The following is a 21,416-nucleotide window of genomic DNA, read 5'->3' on the forward strand; positions in this document are numbered from 1 at the left end:
CGCTCAAAAAACCCCCAGCGTAAAACAGTCATCACCCCCCAAGAAACTAAGGAAACCCCAAGGCAACCCAAAAGAATCTTCCATAAAGGGGACAGGGGCTGTAGAGTCCACAATTCCTGCCAGGAACTGGGATTGGACTCCGGCCTACACCGCAGGGGCAGTAGACACCTCGGAAGACAGCTCAGAGGGAGAACCATTGGTAAGTGGACCCCTTTCACCTATACTTAAGACAGTGACTATATTAGCTTCCTCTATGCCTAAAGCCTTCGAAATAAAAGCTCTGATAGACTCTGGCTGCATCCGCTGCCTCATCAGCCCAACGCTGGTGGAGAGATTGAGCATCCCAGTGAGGAGGCTAAAACAACCAATCTCCTTTAGTCAATTAGATGGATCAATAGCAGGGGGGGGACCAGCTACCCTAGCCACTTTACCGATCCACCTGTCCCTGGGGTCTCATGAGGAAGACGTAACGTTTATAGTGGCCCCAGGCATGGAATGCTCAATGATTTTAGGACTGGAATGGCTGAAGAAATAGAACCCTGGGATAAACTGGAGGACAGCAGAACTCAACTTTCCAAAAGGGGAGCAGGAAAACATAACCCCCCAAAGCACCCCCCCAACCCGAAGGGAGGAGACAGCAGCAGTGGGGAAAGAGAAGGGGTTACCAGAGATACCGGAGGAATACAGGGACCTTGCTGAGGTTTTCAGTGAGGAGCGGGCAGATGAGCTTCCCCCCCACCGCCCCACAGACTGCGTCATAGAATTCAAACCCGGGGCAAAACTCCCAAAACCCAGAATGTATGCCATGAGCCCAAGGAAAATGGCAGAAATGGAAAGATTCATAAAGAAAAACTTAGAAAGAGGGTTCATCGAGCCTGCCAAACCCAAAGTGGCCGCCCCAGTCCTGTTCAGGGAGAAGATGGTTCTCTTCGCTTGTGTGTTGATTATAGAAATCTGAACACAATTAGCGAATGTAATCTGTACCCTCTACCCCTAATGAAGGATATGTTATCCCACCTATCGAAAGGAAGGATTTTTACTAAACTAGATCTGAGGGAAGCATATTACCGTATTAGGATTAAGGAAGGAGATGAACGGAAGACTGCATTCAACTGCCCAATGGGGTGCTACCAATTCAAAGTATTGCCATTCGGACTGCAAGGGCCCCCCGCAATCTTTATGCAATTAATTAATGACGTGCTAAGGGAGCACCTATATAAGGGGCTCCTGGTTTACCTGGATGACATTCTTATCTTCACGGAGACCAAAGAGGAACATATCAAACAAGTCAGAACAGTCCTGAAAAAGTTGCGAACTGACACTTATATGCTAAATTATCGAAGTGTGAATTCCATCAGGAAAAAATTGACTACCTGGGATATCGCATACCTTCAGAGGACATCGAAATGGACCCTGAGAAGGCCAGGGCAGTATTAGAGTGGGCACCCCCCCCCGCACACGGAAGCAATTGCAAAGTTTCCTGGGGTTCGCAAATTTCTACCGCCAATTCATCCCCGCATTTGGCCAAATAGCCATGCCCCTGACAAACTTGTTAAAAACGAGGGTGGGGGCCTGTGAAATCCAGCCAGCCTCTAAAATGGACAATGGAATGTCATTTGAGAGGCTAAAGAGACTCTTTTCTGCTGAACCTGTACTAAAACACCCAGATCCCGACAAACCTTTTGTAATACAGGCAGATGTGAGCGATGTAGCAGTCGGGGCTGTATTATTACAGGAAAATGATGAGGGGACATTGCAACCTTGCGCATATACATCCAGAAAACTCACAGAAACAGAACAACAGTGGCCAATATGGGAGAAGGGAGCGTTCTCATTAAGGTGGTCGTTATTAACATGGCGACAATTTTTGGAAGGGAATAAAGTACCTTTCCGGGTCTGGACAGACCACAAAAACTTAGAAGCACTAACGATGCCCAGGAAACTCACTCCTAAGCAAGCCCGCTGGTCCCAACACTTTCACTGAATTCAATTTCACTCAAACACTTGCCGGGGGGGGGGGAAGAACTTCCTGGCAGACGCATTATCTCGCATGCCCCAATATAACAGCACACGAGTAACTGACTTTAAACCACTTGTACCAGAACAACTGGCAGCACCAGTTACCACCAGGGCACAAGTAAAAATGAAGCCGGAAGTAAATAGCCAAACCGGAATAGAATTCCGAAAGTCCTTGGAAAGCGACGAATGGTTCCAGAAAAATAGACATGTGTGCACAATTAAAGATGGGTTACCTTGGGTGGGTGAGAAGTTATACATACCTACCACCCAGAGGATCAATTTCATGCAACTGTGCCATGACACAAAATCAGCAGGACATTTTGGTTTTTAAAAAACATTACACTTAACTAAAAGGCAATTTTGGTGGCCATCTATGAAAAAAGACATAGCTATGTGAGCAGTTGTCAAATTTGCGCAATGGCTAAGAGGTTGCAAGGGAAATCGCCAGGACTGTTACAACCGGTGGCGAATCCCTCAGCCCCATGGAAAGAAATAGCCATGGACTTTATCGTAGAACTACCAGAAAGCAACGGAAACACCATTGTCTGGACTGTCACAGATCTGTTCTCTAAGCAAGTTCATTTCATACCTTGCCAAAAAATTCCAGCTACAAAAGCATTAGCAAAACTTTTTGTACAGCATATTTACAGATTGCACAGGGCACCACTACGCATCATATCTGACAGAGGGGTGCAATTTACCTCAGCATTTTGGAAGGAATTCTTATCCCTGTTAGGAACTACCCAAGGATTGACATCTAGTCATCATCCTCAAGGTAACGGGCAATGTGAGAGATCTAACGCAGTACTTGAGCAATATTTAAGATGTTATCTACATTTTCAGCAGAACAAATGGACAGACCTGCTGCCTTTCGCAGAAGTGGCATATAATAATGCAGTCCACTCCAGCACAGGTTACACTCCTTTTCAAGTAGCTGCAGGCCAAAGCTTCAACCCCATACCTGAACTAACCCCAAAAGAACCGGTAATTCCAGAACTAAAGGAATGGATTGCTCAATTACAATACACCTGGCCTATTGTCAGAAAAGCGTTAACAGATGCTAGACTAGCATACAAAACACAGGCAGACAGGAAAAGAGCCAATCCCACAGCGTTCAAAGTGGGAGAGATGGTATATCTGTCCACAAAATACCTTAAATCACTCCAACCCTGCAAAAAACTAGGACCAAAATATATTGGACCTTTTCCAATTAAAAGAATCATAAACCCAGTAACAGTTGAATTAGCACTACCTAAAAATCTTAAGACAAATACACCCAATCTTTCACTGCAGCCTAATAAAGAGAGAACAACAATCTCCCCTAGGAACAAAAATCCCACCACCACCACCTCCCATCATGGTGGAAGGGGAACAGCATTTTGAGGTGAAAGAAATTTTGGATTCCAGGAAACATCATGGAACGACCCAAGATTTAGTGGCTTGGAAACACCTCCCCTCCTCAGAAAACGAATGGGTCAGCAAACACCACGTTAAAGCACCAAAGCTGCTTAAGAGATTTCATACAGAATATCTGAACAAACCGAGTTAACATTTATATATGTTTTTTCTTTCTTTCCCTACAGATGGACATCTTTCTTTTAAGGAGAGCGGGATGTCAGAATCCATTTATATCACATTCATAAATGTATATTTAAAACATTATCACACCCCCCCATACGGATTCTGCCATCTCCTGAGGAAGGAGGAGCATATGTGGATTCAGCCTGCCTTAGATTATTTCAAAGACCAAGGAAACCTTTTGAACTAGGGGGATCAAAAGGGAGGGGGAGAGGAAGAAGGCAATAACCATAAAGATTCGAAGTTCCTTTTTTTCCCCCACGAAAGGGTTGACACGAAGTAGAAGGGTGGGGGCTGACCAAATGGGGTTGAGGGAAGGGGGGGGGGGTTGAACTGTGTACCCTTTATAAAATTTCAATTTGTAAAACAATACTAAGTCCTGTCTTGTATTCCCACAACCAAACATGTCCTAGTAAAGATTCCTTTTGGGTTAGAACTGACTCCAAGAGTTTTTGTCTTCCTAAGACGTGGTTTGGGGTGGGTCCTGACAGTAGCCATATTTGTATAGCTTTGTTTAAGAAGCTGTACCTGGATCACATACACATATTTCTCACAAAAGATTCATCTGCTTCTACATTGTGAAAAATAGTTTCCTCATTATGGTCCTGTGCACTGAAAAACATCTATTTTGAATGCTTTGAACAGTTCTATCCTCAATGGTCTGGCTGTAATAGGTAGTAATTACCTTGTGTGGGTACTTTATTTAGTAGCAGTACTAAGTAAAGTCCTACCCAAGTTGCACATGCCTGGCAACCCTTTAAATAACCATGTCTTCTAAATCAGACAAAAAGACAGCTTACTGAAACTGTTTTTATTGAAATGGTTCAAGGTAACTTCCATTACAGATTAGTTTCATAATTTAAAGGTAACTGGAACACATTTGGCAAGATACACGTCTACATGTGCTCAATTTTTTTCAGTCGCTTTGGTCATCATCCAAATCTTTCTTCCCTGATGGCGGTTTAGGGCCACCAGCTGGTTTAGCCATGATAATCTACAAAAGAAATTAAGACTTAGATATTTCAAATTATCAATACTTAAAGATTACAAACAGAAGAAATATGCAGGTGTATTAATACTTTAATTACAAGTATTTATGCCACGATAGACTGACAAAAGCATTTTGAAAACACAAAAATTAAGTGTTTGGTTTTGCATACATATTAGTGTCTTTTTGAAGCAGTCAGGAGTCTTCAATTTTCTCAGGTTTCATGAAACAGTAAGGTGAAAGCTCATTCTCATGACCAATTGTGTCTGAAACCTCTTGTTCCCAAAGCTATTTTAAAAACATAATGGTGTCTGATACAGAACGGTTATATCTATATAGAATAGGAAATTAAAATGGCTTCAATAGTAACAGATGTATCTACAGATTTAAATACCAAGGGTACTTTCAGGTATATTTGAGTACACTGGTTATAATGATACTCCCAGTCAGTCTACCAGGCAACTTCTTTCACAAAGTGAATACTCATCCTTTGGTCATTTTTGGCAATCAACTCATATGTGTTTAGTGCTATCAATTCAGTATTCTTTAAAAAGGGTTTTAATGTAAGATGCTGTATTTTATTAACATTTCAAGCAGAGTATTAGTGCTGTGGCCAAGACACATGTGCGTGTGGAAGCAAAACATACCCATTTCAGGCAGAGCGTAAAAGGCATTCATGCAAAGTTTCCACTCTTGTCAACATTACACATGAGGCCATATCTTACTGTACACTATTATTCAGGGGCATCTTTTCAGTCATCCTTGTCCCAGTGATCTGATGCTTTAGGGGCTTTTGGACCACCTGCTGTTTTGGCCACAATAATCTATAGAAATTTTATATCACATACACATTTTGACCTGTTTCATTAAAAAAGTAATTCTTATATAACTAAGAATTTGGTTATTTTATTTGTATAGATGAATACCTATACTCCCAACAGGTATCTGCAGACTAACATACATTAAGGTTGGTCATAAAAACACGACTTCAAATATAAACACATTTTTGTAAATGTATCTAATGTTACAATTAACTTTTGGAATAGTATTCCAATATTGTACAAAACTGAAAATACTATTATGCCAACGCACCTGATCAACTCTCAATATTGTTACCGCAGCATTTGTAGCCAGCTTGATACCCCAGTGTTTTCCAAGATGGGTATCTAATACCCCTGCTTCCAACATATCTTTCACAGCTGCAGCTTCAGCCTATTAAAATTAAGTTAGAATGATTAACTGTCTTTGTCTCTGATTACAAACTATTATTTCTCCCACCTTAATTTACAGGCCCTAAATCTGCTATGTCACTCAAATGGTGAACTAGCACTATAGATCTGTATGCTTAACTGTATCTGTATTAAAGAATGACATTATAGTATGATCATAGAAACATAATCAGTCTGCCTCTGATATAGTAAGGAGGTGCCTCAAAATTGCTAGGATATACTATTACTGATGCCAAGAAAAATAACTTGGGTGATATAATCACTGTCTCTCTTAATTATCTAATACATTATTTAATTAATATTTTTTTGGATATTATCACTTTATTTTTGTTCATTCAACATGATGTACATACCTAATGCTCCCATCCCCTATACATAACCACCCGTGAAAAATGCTATAGCCTATTAAACGTTATTATAAACGTTAATGGCATCTCTTTTTAATATGTTAAGAAAAATACTGAAATGAATTTAAGATTTTGTACATTAGATTATGGTGAATTTGTACCTAGTCTTACCTCAATATCAAATCCAACATTTTTATTGCCTTCTTGATGTACTGCATATAGCTTTGAAATAAGCTCATTTGCTTTAATTCCAGAATTTTCTCCCAAAGCTCGGGGAATAGCTTCAAATGCTTCAGCAAATTTCTTGATTGCATACTGATCAAGACCTGGGCAAGTCTGAACAGAGATGGGGGTTGCTTTTAAGTTGTATTGAATTACAAAAGAAATCTGACTGAAAAATATGTTTGTAGCATACCTCTCCATATGACGTTATCTGTTTTGCCAATTCTATCTCAGTAGCACCACCCCCTGGGACAAGGCGCTTATCCTACAAAAAAGTAAAATGTATGAAATGCCAAGAAACTGAAACATGAAAAATTCAAAGAAGTTTTCTAAAGACATTCTAAAAATACAATGAATGCATTATTTTAATAAAGTTGATACAAATGAGATAAGCATTTGTGTGAATGCCAATCATAATATGCCAATTATATCCTTGTCAGCCATTCAGTTGTGTCCTACCCTCGGCCACTCTGGATTAGCACTCTCCCATGCCCCTCTGTCTTGCACCGCCTCCTTCAGATCTGCCACGGTCACTCCGGTGTCATACTTTATAAGTTTCCAACCAGTGGTACTAGGGTGGCCCCTTCTCCTTTTTCCACTGATCACTCCCAACATGACTTTTTAAGTGAGTCAACTAATTATATACAACATAGCAAATATATTAACAGTTCTGTAAATGAACATTATATAATAACCCCGAATTATATCATGTCTCCCCAAAACTAAGACCAGTCTTATTTTTTTGTCTCCAAAAGAAGCACCAGGTTTTATTTTCGGGAGATGTCTTACCTTAGGACCACCGCACCCAGGCCTCCCACGCCCAACACCTGTCATGCTGCTGCTTGACTTCTACAGCGATCGGTTGCCACCGGACACAACATGAGCGTCCTGCCGCAATCAGCACCACCAGCCCAAAGTGCTGCGCACCATCCTGCCACGAGTGGCAGCACCGGCCCAAGCAGCGCCACATAGCATGTGGCCACAAGCGGCATCGGTTCAAAAGTGCTGTGCAGCCTCCTGTGAGCAGCAGCACCGGCGCAGTGTGGGTCGCATGAGGCACCTCCATCCCCACTGTAGCTTGATTTTTAGGTGTGTGCCTCGCCCCAAAACTAGGGCTTATTTTTGGGTTAGGGCAGGGGTGTCAAACTCACGTCACGTGTTGCGAAATATCCCAACTTTTCTCCCACTGCTGGCAATGGGGTTGGCGCGGTTTCAGTGTGACACATCTGGCCTGCGGGCTGGGAGTTTGACAACCCTAATCTAGGGCTTATTTTTGGAAAAACATGGTAGATCCCCAAGGCTTTACTCACCCGAGTCAGTACTTTGAAAGTATTTACACCATCATCAACTGCTCTTTCTACATCATCCATTAGATTGTCTGTGGAACCACGAATTACTATTGTTGAAATAGCTCCATCTTCCTTTTCTGCAATAAAAAGCCCAATAAACATTATTTTACAAATGTAAATATCAGTTAGTCCTCAAATTACAAACATTCATTTAGCAACCATTCAAAGAGCCTTGGTGGAGCAGTGGGCTAATGCCTCCTTAAGTAACACCAGCTGCCTGCAATTAGTGCAGGTTCGCATCCCACCAGGCTCAAGGTTGACTCAGCCTTCCATCCTTTCCGAGGTAGGTAAAATGAGGACCCAGATTGTTGGGGGCAATTAAGCTGACTTTGTAATAATGCCGCTTGGGGATGTGTGAAAGCCCTAATCAGGCATATACATAGAATGAAGGCTACTGCTAAGCTTGTAAGCCGCCCTGAGTCTTCGGAGAAGGGTGGGATATAAATGGAATTAAAAAAAAAGGTTGCCAACAGCACTGAACATAGTGACTTAGGAACAGTTCTCATATGACTGATGCAGTATCCCAAAAGTAAGTTGATCAAAATTCAGGTACTTGGCAACCATCATGTACTTGCAATTGCTGCAACATTCCAGGCTTAGTGATTGCTATTTGTGACCTTCCCAGATGGCTTCTAAGAAGCAAAGTCAATGGGGGAAGCCAGATTCGCTTAATAACTGCAGTGATTTGTTTAAAAACAAAGAAACAAAAAATCATAAAAACAGGCACATCTCACTTAACATCTGCCTTATCAAAGGAAATTATAGTCCCAATTATGATCATAAATAAAGGACTACTTCTAAGGGGAAAAAATCTGGTATACTAAAAAAAAAGCAATATACCATGTTTAAACACGACAACTTGTGTTTCCCCAACTTCCGATAAATAGACACTATTGCAGTGGCCCATTTCTTCTAAATTAGGTGGAATCTATGAGAATAAAGAAAAACTATCGTTATGTTGAGAATTATTATCACAATAGAAATAGCCGTTATTGCTGATTACATACCAGTCTGGGCAGAGCTGTAGCACCAACTGTTTTACATAATCTCCTGAGGTCCCATTTGGAATTCAGCCTTTAAAATATATAAATATTTCAAGAAGGAAACTCTTTATAATTTAAAAATTCTTATTAGAGAATAAAACTTATCTGGAATGCTTATGTTCATTTTATGGATAATAAACAAGATTTCTATCATAAATTTATCCTATCTCATCACCTTCCTATGTTCAAACTGGAATCTCATGATATAAAGAAATACTTTTCCACACTATTTGTTATGTAATGTTAATCAAAGTTTTCCAAACGTACATGACAAGCACCGAATAAGTATAATTCTGTTCATTTTGCAAGAGCATGCATATTCCTTTATAATCTGTATTTCAATTATCTAAGAAATCTTATATCAAGTTAATTGAAAATGGAACATCAAACTTTACTTCCAAAGGTGAATAGGAAATACCATTTTAAATAAGAAAATAAGAAAGTGGTACCGAAGAAAGGATATGATTCTTCCAAGTCATGACCCTCTACTCTGATTTTGTATGTTATAAAGTGATTAAAAAAAATTTAAAGCCCAACATTTGAAATTAAGTCACATCTGTATTGTAACTTGAAATCATAAGGCAATGAGTTTTTTTAAGTGCCATTTTAACTAAATGGAAAATTTAGATTTTTCATTTTAGCAAACTTACCGGATTAACATAAGATTGTATTTGTTTGCATAATGTAGGGCCATGTCTGCCACTTTTCCACCTGAAACTACTACATTTGCACCAGTGTCAGCAATAGCTTTGACCTGTAGCTCCATTAAATTCTCTTCTCCTTTACTGAAGTTCATCAGCTCTTCAGCGTTTTTTATCAGTACAGTGCCCTGCAAGAATAAAGCATTTCCCCTAGCGTTTATAAAACTTGTATACTGAATTGTTTGCCTTACCAAAAACAATTAAATTTATTTATTTCCTGTTCTTGGATAGAATTTATTACAGGTAGCCCTCATTCAATGACAATTCAAAGTGATTTATGACCTGTCCTCAAAGATATGACCCTTGCACTACTCCTGTGATCACATGATTGCAATTTGGGCCCTTGGAAGCAGATTCACATTTATAACTCCTTGCAGCTTTCTGCGGTCACATGATCACAATTGGCAACCTTTTCAGCCAGTTTCCCACAAGCAACATCAGCTGGGGAAAGCAGAGTCACTTAAGAACTGGATTATTTAGTTAATGAATGCGGTAAAAATGGTAATAAAATTTAAAACTGAACCAAGTTATGACAAATTCTGGTCCCAACTGTGGGCAGAAATCAAGGACTACCTTTCAATCTTTTAGTTATTTCAAAAGAAAACTAGGAAATAAGATATTCCAGAAATACTATATGAATAGCAGCTGTAATAACGTGCAATAACCCTAAAGCCTTTAATCCATTCTCTTGATAATTTAAGAGATGGGATTTATCAAAGTAATTAAATAGGCACAAAGATAAAGAACACAGAGTGGTTCTTCCCTAAAGATTATTAGCACGACCTGTTTTGTTACTTAAATTTAAGAGTAGTCAAGTGTTGGTTGATCAGTAATGAACTTAACATTTTATAAGAGAAAAGATACATAGAAAATGTGGCAATGATACAAAATAATCAAGCTGCTCAATACATCTGGGTATGGTCTCACTGTGAATCATAAATGTGGGCATTGTTCTTAAAATTAGTTTTTCAACACCATCACAATGGTTTTTGATTATTACCATCAGTCACTGAATGAGGCACTTCCTAAGAAAGGACTATCTAAGTTACTTTTAGCTTTTAGCTCCTTAGCTTATGGAAATACTTCTACTCCGGTTGGTAATAATCAAAGGCCAATTACTTCTTGCACTATACGAGCACATAATAAAGTTATGCTTTCTTTATATAATCGGTTGTTATATAAACCTGAGAACTTTTAAAAATTATTACTTGAATGTTCTTGCTTTCCTCTTTTCTATGTTGTCCTTTTAGTAAACTTGAGATCCAGAATGTATAAACTATTATGAAAGCTTTTCCAATCAAACTCAAAAATTAATTACTACCCAAAGTTAATCGTAACATACCTTAGTTTCTGTTAACGTGCCATCAAAAGGACAAGAATAGACAGCTATTTTAGCATCTTTGACAGAAGTAACATCACCCTCAGTTTCTTTTTTAAATACCATGCCATGCAATACAGTGGATGCATTAACACCAGAACCCTGAAAAAATACAAATAACAATCACACCAATTGATTAAAATGATGCTTTAATCCTACATTTTGAATAAATGAATGTATTTATTTATTTAGGAATACATGCTCAAATAGGATCATTTCATATGTTCCTTTTTCCAAATCAGGCTCATTTAACCACACAAAATATAGACTGCTGATTCAGAACTGTCTTTTTCTGTCATATATCATTCGAGGGCTAATCCACATGGAGCCCCATTTCCATCTGTCCTGTTTGCCATCGTTCACTCCCTAGAGACTAAAATGGATAATGTGAAATTTGAGCGGGCTCCGAACAAGGAGTATATATCGGAGGTGGTGACCCTTTGAGAGCTGTATGCAACGAAATTTCATTTTGATGTATGCCGATTGGTGTACATTCAAAGTGACAAAAAAGTTATCATCATCATCATCATCATCCAATATATAATTTGTCGAGTTTCAAATATTTGATACCAATTTTTTTTAAAAATAGGGACAGTAACTCCTGAAGATCCTTAAGAAACTGTTTCATCGCATTCTTTCCAATGTATGATATCAATTTTAATAACACAATTTAAAAATAAAACCAACACTGGATAATGAATTTTGTTTAGTGTTAGGATTAAAACTTCTCAAAGTATTCCTGTAAGTCGCAAGGAGCTGGAAACAAACTATTTGCCTCTCCATAGTTCTCATACTCCGCATTACATATTTTATATTTAATTCATGAAGATAATCTATATTTTAAATTTACACCTATTTAATAAACAGAGCTATTGTTTTTTTCTAGTAGTAGTTACCTGAGGCACTAAGGGTCCTAAGAAAGTTTAGGAACATCTGCATTATGTATTACTAAATAGAAATATCACAACTTACTAAAATTTTGCATACTCTGAGGTTATCAACATTGAAGTGACCCGATTCAGGAAAAATGGATACTGTGAAAGAATTAAAACATAATTTTAGGAAAATCTGTTAGCTTTCAGATCTCTATTTTTCTACTTTAAATTATATGCTAATTTGGAATAAACATTAAAATTGATTAATTGAAAATATCCTTTAATATGAAAAGTATATTGTTTTCATATTACATGGAAGGCTGCAGATCTAACAATTCAGAGGTAAACGTCTTATCTGAAAACCAAACTTTCACAAACAAGAATTCCTAGAGTTAAGACAAGATTGAAAATCATTTTCTATTGGTTGTTTATGCTAAAAAAGTATTACTAGATCATATCAGTAATGTGAATATTAAAAGAGTAACAAAACATATATTAAGTGGATCACTACTAAACATTACTTACCACATGCTTGAGCAATAAGTTGTGTTAGAAAACGTTCACTGCCACACTGTTTACTCATTACTGAAGTTTGTAACAGAGATGCCACTTCTCCAACATCCCGAAGATTTTTTGCAGAGCAGCACACAAGGTCAGGCAGAATTTCCAATGCTTTCTTACAAGCTTTTTCATAGCCTTCAATCACCTACAATTAAATATAGGCAAATGCCTGTATTGTAACACATAAATATGCATAGAGGTTTGATGTCTGTCGGAGTACCACATACATTACAAATTAATAGGTCTTCTACTTTGTAAGGGCAGCATTAGAAGGCATTATTTTTCAAATTATTTTTTTAAATTACTAAAAAAATAAGACAGAAGCTACAACCATATCTTTGTTTGGAAATTAGCCCCAATAAACTTAACAAATTTCATATTTAATAAACCATAAGAGTCAGACTAATATGACCTAGAAATGGAATAGTTTTGGAAATGCAATAATCTAACAGAATGCCCATACCTCTGAAACAGAAAGTCCCATTCTTAAAAGTTCTTCAGCGTGTTCAAGAAGAGCACCAGCAAAAACAAGAACAAAATTTGTCCCATCACCAACTTCTTGTTCTTGCATATGAGAAGCCATGACAACCATTTTTGCCGCCGGATGCTGAACCTATCCAATATTTTATATTAGAAGTAACCATTGAACACATATTAAAATTTAATTAAAAATCAATCAATAAAAGCAATTTCATTATAATACATATTCAATATATTAGTTACTATTCCTAAGTTTTTATGGGACAAAAATGTTATGTAGCTTGGCTTTTGCCATATATTTCTATCTCTATTACCGTATATACTTGAGTATAAGCCGACTCGAGTACAAGCCGAGACCCCTCATTTTACCCCCAAAAAACTGGAAAAAGTTATTGACTCGAGTATAAGCCGAGTATAAGTATAAGCTTGGCCCCTTCTTAGCAACATATCTATATTCTGTGCCACGACGAGCCGCTCGTTGACTCTGGCAGCATCCCGGAGCTGGCTCGGCCGCGGTTCGCAGGGTCCGCTCATCAGGCTGCCAGACTTCCTGGCAGCACATCCCGCAGGGAAGGTCTGCTAGGGAGGCGGCAGTCAAGCGTTGTTTCCCTCCTCGTGCGTGTGTGTGTGTGTGTGTGAGACCTGCGGGAACGGCTGGTAGAGGTGGCGGCAGTCCGGCGTTTCCCCCCCTCATGCATGCGTGTGTCAGACCTGCGGGAATGGCTGGTAAGGAAGCGGCGTCCCCGCCCCTCCTGTGTGTCGGGCCCACGGGGCTTGACACAGAGAAACGCAAATGCCGGACTGCCGCCACCTTTACTAGCCATTCCTGCGGGTCTGACACACACACACACACACACACGCACGAGGGGGAGAAACAACGCGGCAGCAGTCCAGCGTTGTTTCTCCCCCTCGTGCGTGCGTGTGTGTGTCAGACCCACGGGAATGGCTGGTAGGGAAGCGGCATTCCGGCATTCCCCCCCTTCCTGTGTGTCAAGCCCACGGGGCTTGACACACAGAGAAACGCAAATGCCGGACTGCCGCCACCTTTACTAGCCATTCCTGCGGGTCTGACACACACACACACACACACACGCACGAGGGGGAGAAACAACGCGGCGGCAGTCCAGCGTTGTTTCTCCCCCTCGTGCGTGCGTGTGTCAGACCCACGGGAATGGCTGGTAGGGAAGCGGCATTCCGGCATTCCCCCCCTTCCTGTGTGTCGAGCCCACGGGGCTTGACACACAGAGAAACGCAAATGCCGGACTGCCGCCACCTTTACTAGCCATTCCTGCGGGTCTGACACACACACACACACACGCACGAGGGGGAGAAACAATGCGGCGGCAGTCCAGTGTTGTTTCTCCCCCTCGTGCGTGCGTGTGTGTCAGACCCACGGGAATGGCTGGTAGGGAAGCGGCATTCCGGCATTCCCCCCCTTCCTGTGTGTCGAGCCCACGGGGCTTGACACACAGAGAAACGCAAATGCCGGACTGCCGCCACCTTTACTACCCATTCCTGCGGGTCTGACACACACACACACACACACACACACACACACACGCACGAGGGGGAGAAACAACGCGGCGGCAGTCCAGCGTTGTTTCTCCCCCTCGTGCGTGCGTGTGTGTGTCAGACCCACGGGAATGGCTGGTAGGGAAGCGGCATTCCGGCATTCCCCCCCTTCCTGTGTGTCGAGCCCACGGGGCTTGACACACAGAGAAACGCAAATGCCGGACTGCCGCCACCTTTACTAGCCATTCCTGCGGGTCTGACACACACACACACACACGCACGAGGGGGAGAAACAACGCGGCGGCAGTCCAGTGTTGTTTCTCCCCCTCGTGCGTGCGTGTGTGTCAGACCCACGGGAATGGCTGGTAGGGAAGCGGCATTCCGGCATTCCCCCCCTTCCTGTGTGTCGAGCCCACGGGGCTTGACACACAGAGAAACGCAAATGCCGGACTGCCGCCACCTTTACTACCCATTCCTGCGGGTCTGACACACACACACACACACACACACACACACACGCACGAGGGGGAGAAACAACGCGGCGGCAGTCCAGCGTTGTTTCTCCCCCTCGTGCGTGCGTGTGTGTGTCAGACTCACGGGAATGGCTGGTAGGGAAGCGGCATTCCGGCATTCCCCCCCTTCCTGTGTGTCGAGCCCACGGGGCTTGACACACAGAGAAACGCAAATGCCGGACTGCCGCCACCTTTACTAGCCATTCCTGCGGGTCTGACACACACACACACACACACACACACACGAGGGGGAGAAACAACGCGGCGGCAGTCCAGCGTTGTTTCTCCCCCTCGTGCGTGCGTGTGTGTGTGTCAGACCCACGGGAATGGCTGGTAGGGAAGCGGCATTCCGGCATTCCCCCCCTTCCTGTGTGTCGAGCCCACGGGGCTTGACACACAGAGAAACGCAAATGCCGGACTGCCGCCACCTTTACTAGCCATTCTTGCGGGTCTGACACACACGCACAAGGGGGAGAAACAACGCTCTGGGCGGCAGAGGCCTGGAGAAGGAAAAATCGGCCGCAGCCTCGGGGTCGGCTTCTCCGGGGGCGCCGCCGCGATTCTGCAGGGGCCAGGTAGTGAAGACTCGCCGGGGAGGACGGGTGCCATTGCAGCGCCCAGGGAAGCGTAGCCTGCTTGACCCACGGCCGGCGGGGGAGACCGGTGCAGGGACACGCCGGGGAGCCTCCGCCGTGGGGAGGTGCCGCCCCTGCCTTTCGCTCCTCCACGACTGCGGAGGCTTCCCGGCAGCAACGTCGAGAGCCGCAAAGCAGGAGCGCCCGCCGGACGGGTCGCGGCTGGAGGGCCGACCTTTTTCCTTCCGTGTGCGGAGCGAAGCGCTTCGATTGCGTCGTGGAAGCGCCACCCGAGTCTTTCGGGTGGCGGATCCAGCCCCGCCACGGGCGCTGAGTTTGAAGAGAGGCTGGGCCTCCCGCTGCATCAGCCGAGAAGTGGAGTTGCCGGTCCTCGTATTTTCTAAAAGCAGCGGGTGCAGATGCGCTGCTGAAATGTTCAAAATCCAACTTTTCTGCTTTTTGAAACGCACCACCGGCCGCTCCGTCCAGAAGCCCAGATTCGGGAGGGCTGCTTGGCTTCCACTTGAGCCCATCTATGTCCGCGAGCCCCCCCCCACTACCCCTAGACCTCAGCCTGGGTCCCCTGTCCGACCCGGAGGAGTATTTTTTTAAAAAAACTTCCATCGGGATTTGTTCCTGGAGTTTAAATCCTTGCAGTCCGAAGCAAGAGAGAAAGCCGCGACCTCCTCCTGCGGGAGATTCTCTGCCGGCTCCGAAGAGCTCGACCACCAAAGCCGGGGCGGCAGAGGCTTGCAGGGCTGGCAGAGGTGGCGGCAGTCCAGCGTTGTTTCTCCCCCTCGTGCGTGTGTGTGTCAGACCCGCAGGAATGGCTAGTAAAGGTGGCGGCAGTCCGGCATTTGCGTTTCTCTGTGTGTCAAGCCCCGTGGGCTCGACACACAGGAAGGGGGGGAATGCCGGAATGCCGCTTCCCTACCAGCCATTCCCGTGGGTCTGACACACACACGCACGCACGAGGGGGAGAAACAACGCTGGACTGCCGCCGCGTTGTTTCTCCCCCTCGTGCGTGTGTGTGTGTGTGTGTGTCAGACCCGCAGGAATGGGTAGTAAAGGTGGCGGCAGTCCGGCATTTGCGTTTCTCTGTGTGTCAAGCCCCGTGGGCTCGACACACAGGAAGGGGGGGAATGCCGGAATGCCGCTTCCCTACCAGCCATTCCCGTGGGTCTGACACACACACACGCACGCACGAGGGGGAGAAACAACGCTGGACTGCCGCCACCTCTACCAGCTCTGCAAGGCTCTGCCGCTCCCTTCTCTCAGCAGCCTGTTCCGAACAAAGGGACAGTTCTTTTTTTTTTTGTTCACTGGAGTATAAGCCGAAGTGGATTTTTCAGCCCAAAAAGTGGGCTGAAAAATTCGGCTTATACTCAAGTATATACGGTACTTCAGTTCTTCACTGAGAGTAATTTCAGACCCTCTCGCAGACTACCAGCACATAGTATTAACTACTTCAAGATCTTTCACAGAAAAATGTACCTTCCCCCCCTAAAAGCCTGATATTAGCAAATAAAGTCATGAAGAAATAAAGTACACTTAAATGTATTAAAAATGTAATCATAAGTGATAATTTGAGTATCAATAAGTTACCTCCAATTCTCTTAAAATGGTAGCAGCATCATTAGTAACAAACAGTTTTTCCAAGTGATTAATAACCATTTTGTTCATCCCTAAAACAAGCAAAAACCAAACATATCAAATAATACATTAAATACTTAAGGATAATTTGATAACAAAGTAATTAACAAAATAGACTAGGTAATTTCTAGATTTGTTTTGGTTTTTATGTGAGCTGCCCAAAATATTGAATGGGTTGAATATTATTCATGTAATAAAATAATAATTCATGTAATAAAATAAAGTGCAGTTGAGAAATAAGAAAACAATTTTAATCTTTACAGTATCCTAATTAATTTTTAATACTAGTAATGGAACTATTTAGGTAAATAGAATTAAACATATTTAAAGAAAAAAATTAGCATCTTACCATTTGGGCCATAGGCTGTACGGGTTGTCTGAGCAAGTTCTTTACATGCCTGAATGTTTCGGAATACAGCTTCTTCCAATCCAGAGTAATGCTAGACATACAAAATTTAACTCAGAATTAGAGATGATCAGATGAAATATAGTACTTATAAAAACTCTGGAAATTACGTATTTGTGCCTTAGTTTCTCTTCATTTTCCATTCTTCTACCACTTGTGATTCTATCTTAAGACAAAAAGCAAGGACTAAATGCTCTGGCAGGGTTTTTGTTTTCTTTTTTTAAAAGGCTAAGAGGGGAATATCTTAAAACAAAATTTCTGATATTCTTACAGCTCCATTTTTCAGCGTCAACCACAGTAGGCTTTTGTATTTTATTCTGTTCAATGAAATAATTGTTGCGTCTGAAAGAATGCTAATGAGAATGCATCATTCTCTGTGCTCACGAAAGTCTATTTAGATATTTTTGTGTGCATATTCATCTTAGATGTGCCAGGTGTAGAACATATTACTTCTGCATATTTTTGTCCTTCCCTTGTACTGCCTCTGTAAATATTTGTGTACCTGTGTATCTCTGTGTACTCTGGTAAACAGAGTATGGGTTGCAATCAGAAAAACCTGACCAGAAACAATGGGATTTAGTGTTGGCAGAATTTTGAGTCTGGAGAGATGTTTAATGAACATGTTTCTTTCCTAGCTCAGTTGATTCTGTCACGTTTTGCAACTCTGTTTTTCTTCTGCTACTTTCCCCCATAACATTAAATATAGTCATGTTGTCTCTTTTTCAAGAGATATTCTGCCAGTGAACAGGATTTCCAAACTTCTTTTGCATAATTTCCAATATTGTTGCAAATAATAAAACTATGTCTCTATTACATAGCTTCCAGCTAAATTTACAGAAGCAGGGAAAAGTTGTGTATCCCCAATTGTTTCTCAGAGCGCTTTATACTGTCTATTTGTCCAACAAATATCAGACTATTTTCCAATAATTTGGGTTCTAAACAAGAGTCTTAAGAAACAAGATGTTATTGTATTATATAGGAAGTTTCAAATACATGTGGTCCTCAACTTACAACCATTCAGAGACCATTTGAAGTTGCAACAGCACTGAAAAAGTGACGTCTTTTCATACTTATGACCACTGCAGCATCCCCATGGCCACATGATCAAAATCCTTCATCAAGGTAAAACAAAGCTGAAATCCTTAAGATTTCAATTTGGTTTCTGCAGTCCACTGAAGGATGTCATGTCTCTTCTGTCCCCTCTTCTTACAATTTTTCCCCCGCCTGCTTCCTTAGAGTTTCCTTAGAGTTTCCGAGGAAGCTGGCAGAGAAGACTGCAAAAGACAATCACAATTGTGCGACATTTGGTAACTGGTTGCAAGCACCAGAGATGCAGTCATGTGACTATGGGGGGGGGAGGAGCATGGTGTCTTACAATGGCCAGAAGTGCTTTACATGCCTCTTAATTTTTAAATATCTTTTTAATTGTGTGATTCCAGTGCTAACAATAAACTCAACTTTAATCTCCATATTAATTCCAATGCATTTCAAAATTTGGATGCCTTATGGACAATTTTGATTCATTACCTTTTGATAGGTAATCTACAATTTCATTTTTGATTTTACATAGCATTTTCTATCATTTGAAATATGTTCAATCTTGGCAGCTATGATTATGTTTGCCTAGAATATTCTTGTGCTGCCATGATTGTGTCTTCAGATAAGATAAAATAAGATAAACCTTTATTGTCATTTTTTTACTGAAGGCACAACAGCACACATCAAAAATAAAATTTAGTTGCCCGCTCTCAAAGTGGAACACATACACAACACACACATAACCATACTATATACACATATGTATACAGTTCCTTTTTCAATCAGCAAATTATATGTCTACACATTTTCCTGCCAGAATTTTACTGAAGACCAGGTAGCAGTGATGAAGTAACAAATGGGCAATTTGAGACAATAGTTACTAATCACCCAAATCTTCACACTAAAATTTAATAGGTTTTACAGGTGTTTATTGGTGTAACAGGCATACACAAATGCACTTTTAATGGTAAAAATGTAAATTAAGAAAATGTATTATCTTGAACTCAAGAATTTAAATTTATACACAATTGTAAGTATAGTAGTAAAAGGTACAGTAATATTTCAAGAATGACTCCATCACAAAAGTTTTATAAAGCATAATGGTAATCTTGCCATATTATATCCACATCTTTACTAATCTGTCCAAATCTAGGTAAGTTTCCATTTTTCAGAATTTTTGCACAACGCATATTTCACAAATGTGTCATTTTTTTAAAACTTTGCTGCTGTTCATTTCTGTACAAATGAAGTAGTAGTGGCCCCCTGTAAGGTCTGAAGGATCTCACTTCATTCAACTGAATTTATGTCTCATGTTTCCTTTTCCTACTCTAAAACTGCAAAATGTAGTCCACGCAACATAATTTTTTTTAATTTTTTTTATTTTAATTCCATTTATATCCCGCCCTTCTCCGAAGACTCAGGGCGGCTTACAAGCTTAGCAGTAGCCTTCATTCTATGTATATACCTGCTTATTAGGGCTTTCACACACACCCCAAGCGGCATTATTACAAAGTCAGCTTAATTGCCCCCAACAATCTGGGTCCTCATTTTACCTACCTCGGAAGGATGGAAGGCTGAGTAAAACCTTCAGCCTGGTGGGATGCGAACCTGCACTAATTGCAGGCAGCTGGTGTTACTTAAGGAGGCATTAGCCCAATTATTTAAAAAAAGCAGGATATATAATTATGTATATGTTTACCAAGGCATACATTACTTAGTTATATATGTAGTTTAAATTATAATATCCAGACCCATGTGTCAGTCTACCAATACAAAACAGAATTGATATGGCTAGTTCTGTCACAGCGTGACAGAATGGGGCTGAAATTCCGAAAAGAGGCCTGCTGAGTTTCTTCCGAGTTCTTTTTCACCATTTTTGGTCCAACTGAGCCAGAATCGCAACCAAGCAATCACCTTGAGTGGGCTAAATCTGTCCCGCCACCTATTCTGGCGATTTCTCTCTCGTATTAGCACGTACGCGTTTTTTTTCCCACGGCAATTCCTTAACTCTTAATTAAATATTCGCTCCAAAATTGAAACAAATACAATTGTACAACGATAAAACTCGGGGGGGGGGGCGGCGGAGGGAGGAGCTAAAAAAGACTGGCCGAAATCGCTTGGCCTCCTCCGTGAGATCTCTCCGACCTGCTAGCGTCCGCCAAACACGGCAGCAACACCAGGCCGGGAAAGGCCGCCTTGGGAGTTGCTGTTGCAGTTTCGGAGCTGAAAACGGAGTCAGCACAATCCCCTGAGCGGGAGCGAGCTCCATATTAATAATTCCTCAATAATTCCCCAAGCGCGCGAGCCGTAGTAACGGCGAGGAGGAGGCCCAATAGCTCCGCCTCTTTGATCGGCGCGTGGTGCCGGTGCCTAGAACGCAGGCTGCGATTTCTCTTCTGGAACCTTCCGTCCGCTCGCTTTTCCAGCGCCGCCCCCCTGCCTTTCCCGCAAGGATCTCAGCTCACCTTCGCTCCTTCCTTCAGCATCTGGGCAAAGCCAGGGGCCTTCGGAACGTGCAACGCCATCTTCCCGTTCTCGCCACGAGCAGAGACACCAACGCTTGCGGACCCTGTGGCTTGTGGCTGAGGCGACGCGCGCAGCCCACTCACGCTAGGTCCGTGTCTTTACACGCAAGCGCAGAGGGAGGAGGCGCGGCTACCCAAAATGGCTGACACGAAAGGAGGGGAGGGGTGGAGCATGTGGGACGGCAAGTCAACGGATTTTTTTTTTCCTCCTCCTCGGACTTGAAGAACTGCTGTCCGCCTGGTGAGCGGGAAGTGGCGCTAAGAGTCTACTGTGAAGCGTGCTGGCGTCGTCCTCTTTTCACCCATCACAATCATTTAAATATCGTGTTATTTGAATTAGTTTAGTTTCCATATCCAGTTCAAAAATATATTGCATTGTTTAATTCTATGTTTATACAATTATAATTATACCAAACGCAGTTTTC

The 21,416-nt window shown here is 42.1% G+C and overlaps 1 protein-coding gene across 2 annotated transcripts; it reads right to left on the minus strand.

Moving 5' to 3' along the window:
• Positions 1–4,393: 4,393 nt before the first annotated feature.
• Positions 4,394–21,131, minus strand: CCT8 (chaperonin containing TCP1 subunit 8). 2 transcript variants are annotated; one of them, XM_081326999.1, is made up of 15 exons: positions 20,932–21,131; positions 17,372–17,462; positions 16,975–17,054; positions 12,754–12,903; positions 12,255–12,435; positions 11,827–11,888; positions 10,819–10,956; positions 9,426–9,604; positions 8,740–8,806; positions 8,573–8,660; positions 7,694–7,809; positions 6,577–6,648; positions 6,333–6,497; positions 5,678–5,797; positions 4,394–4,591 (listed from the first exon to the last, which is right to left on the minus strand). In XM_081326999.1, exons 1-15 carry the CDS (start codon positions 20,989–20,991, stop codon positions 4,514–4,516), a joined length of 1,647 nt encoding a protein of 548 aa, XP_081183125.1. In that variant the 5' UTR covers positions 20,992–21,131; the 3' UTR covers positions 4,394–4,513. The 2 variants fall into 2 exon arrangements, with proteins under 2 accessions (XP_081183125.1, XP_081183126.1); XM_081327000.1 differs by lacking the exon at positions 4,394–4,591 and adding an exon at positions 4,602–5,409.
• Positions 21,132–21,416: the final 285 nt, after the last annotated feature.

This window comes from Vipera berus, assembly GCF_964194415.1.
Source record: "Vipera berus genome assembly, chromosome: 4".
Classification (NCBI taxonomy): Eukaryota; Metazoa; Chordata; class Lepidosauria; order Squamata; family Viperidae; genus Vipera; species Vipera berus.

What these genes read in the sequence shown, in the direction of transcription:
- CCT8 (XM_081326999.1), bottom strand. Translation starts at nt 20,991, where the DNA reads ATGGCGTTGCACGTTCCGAAGGCCCCTGGCTTTGCCCAGATGCTGAAG. An exon ending in TCAGAGTATGCAAAATTTTA is followed by an intron (nt 10,957 to 11,826) that starts GTAAGTTGTGAT and finishes GTATTTTTTCAG; the next exon opens with GGTTCTGGTGTTAATGCATC. An exon ending in GCACGTTAACAGAAACTAAG is followed by an intron (nt 9,605 to 10,818) that starts GTATGTTACGAT and finishes TTATTCTTGCAG; the next exon opens with GGCACTGTACTGATAAAAAA.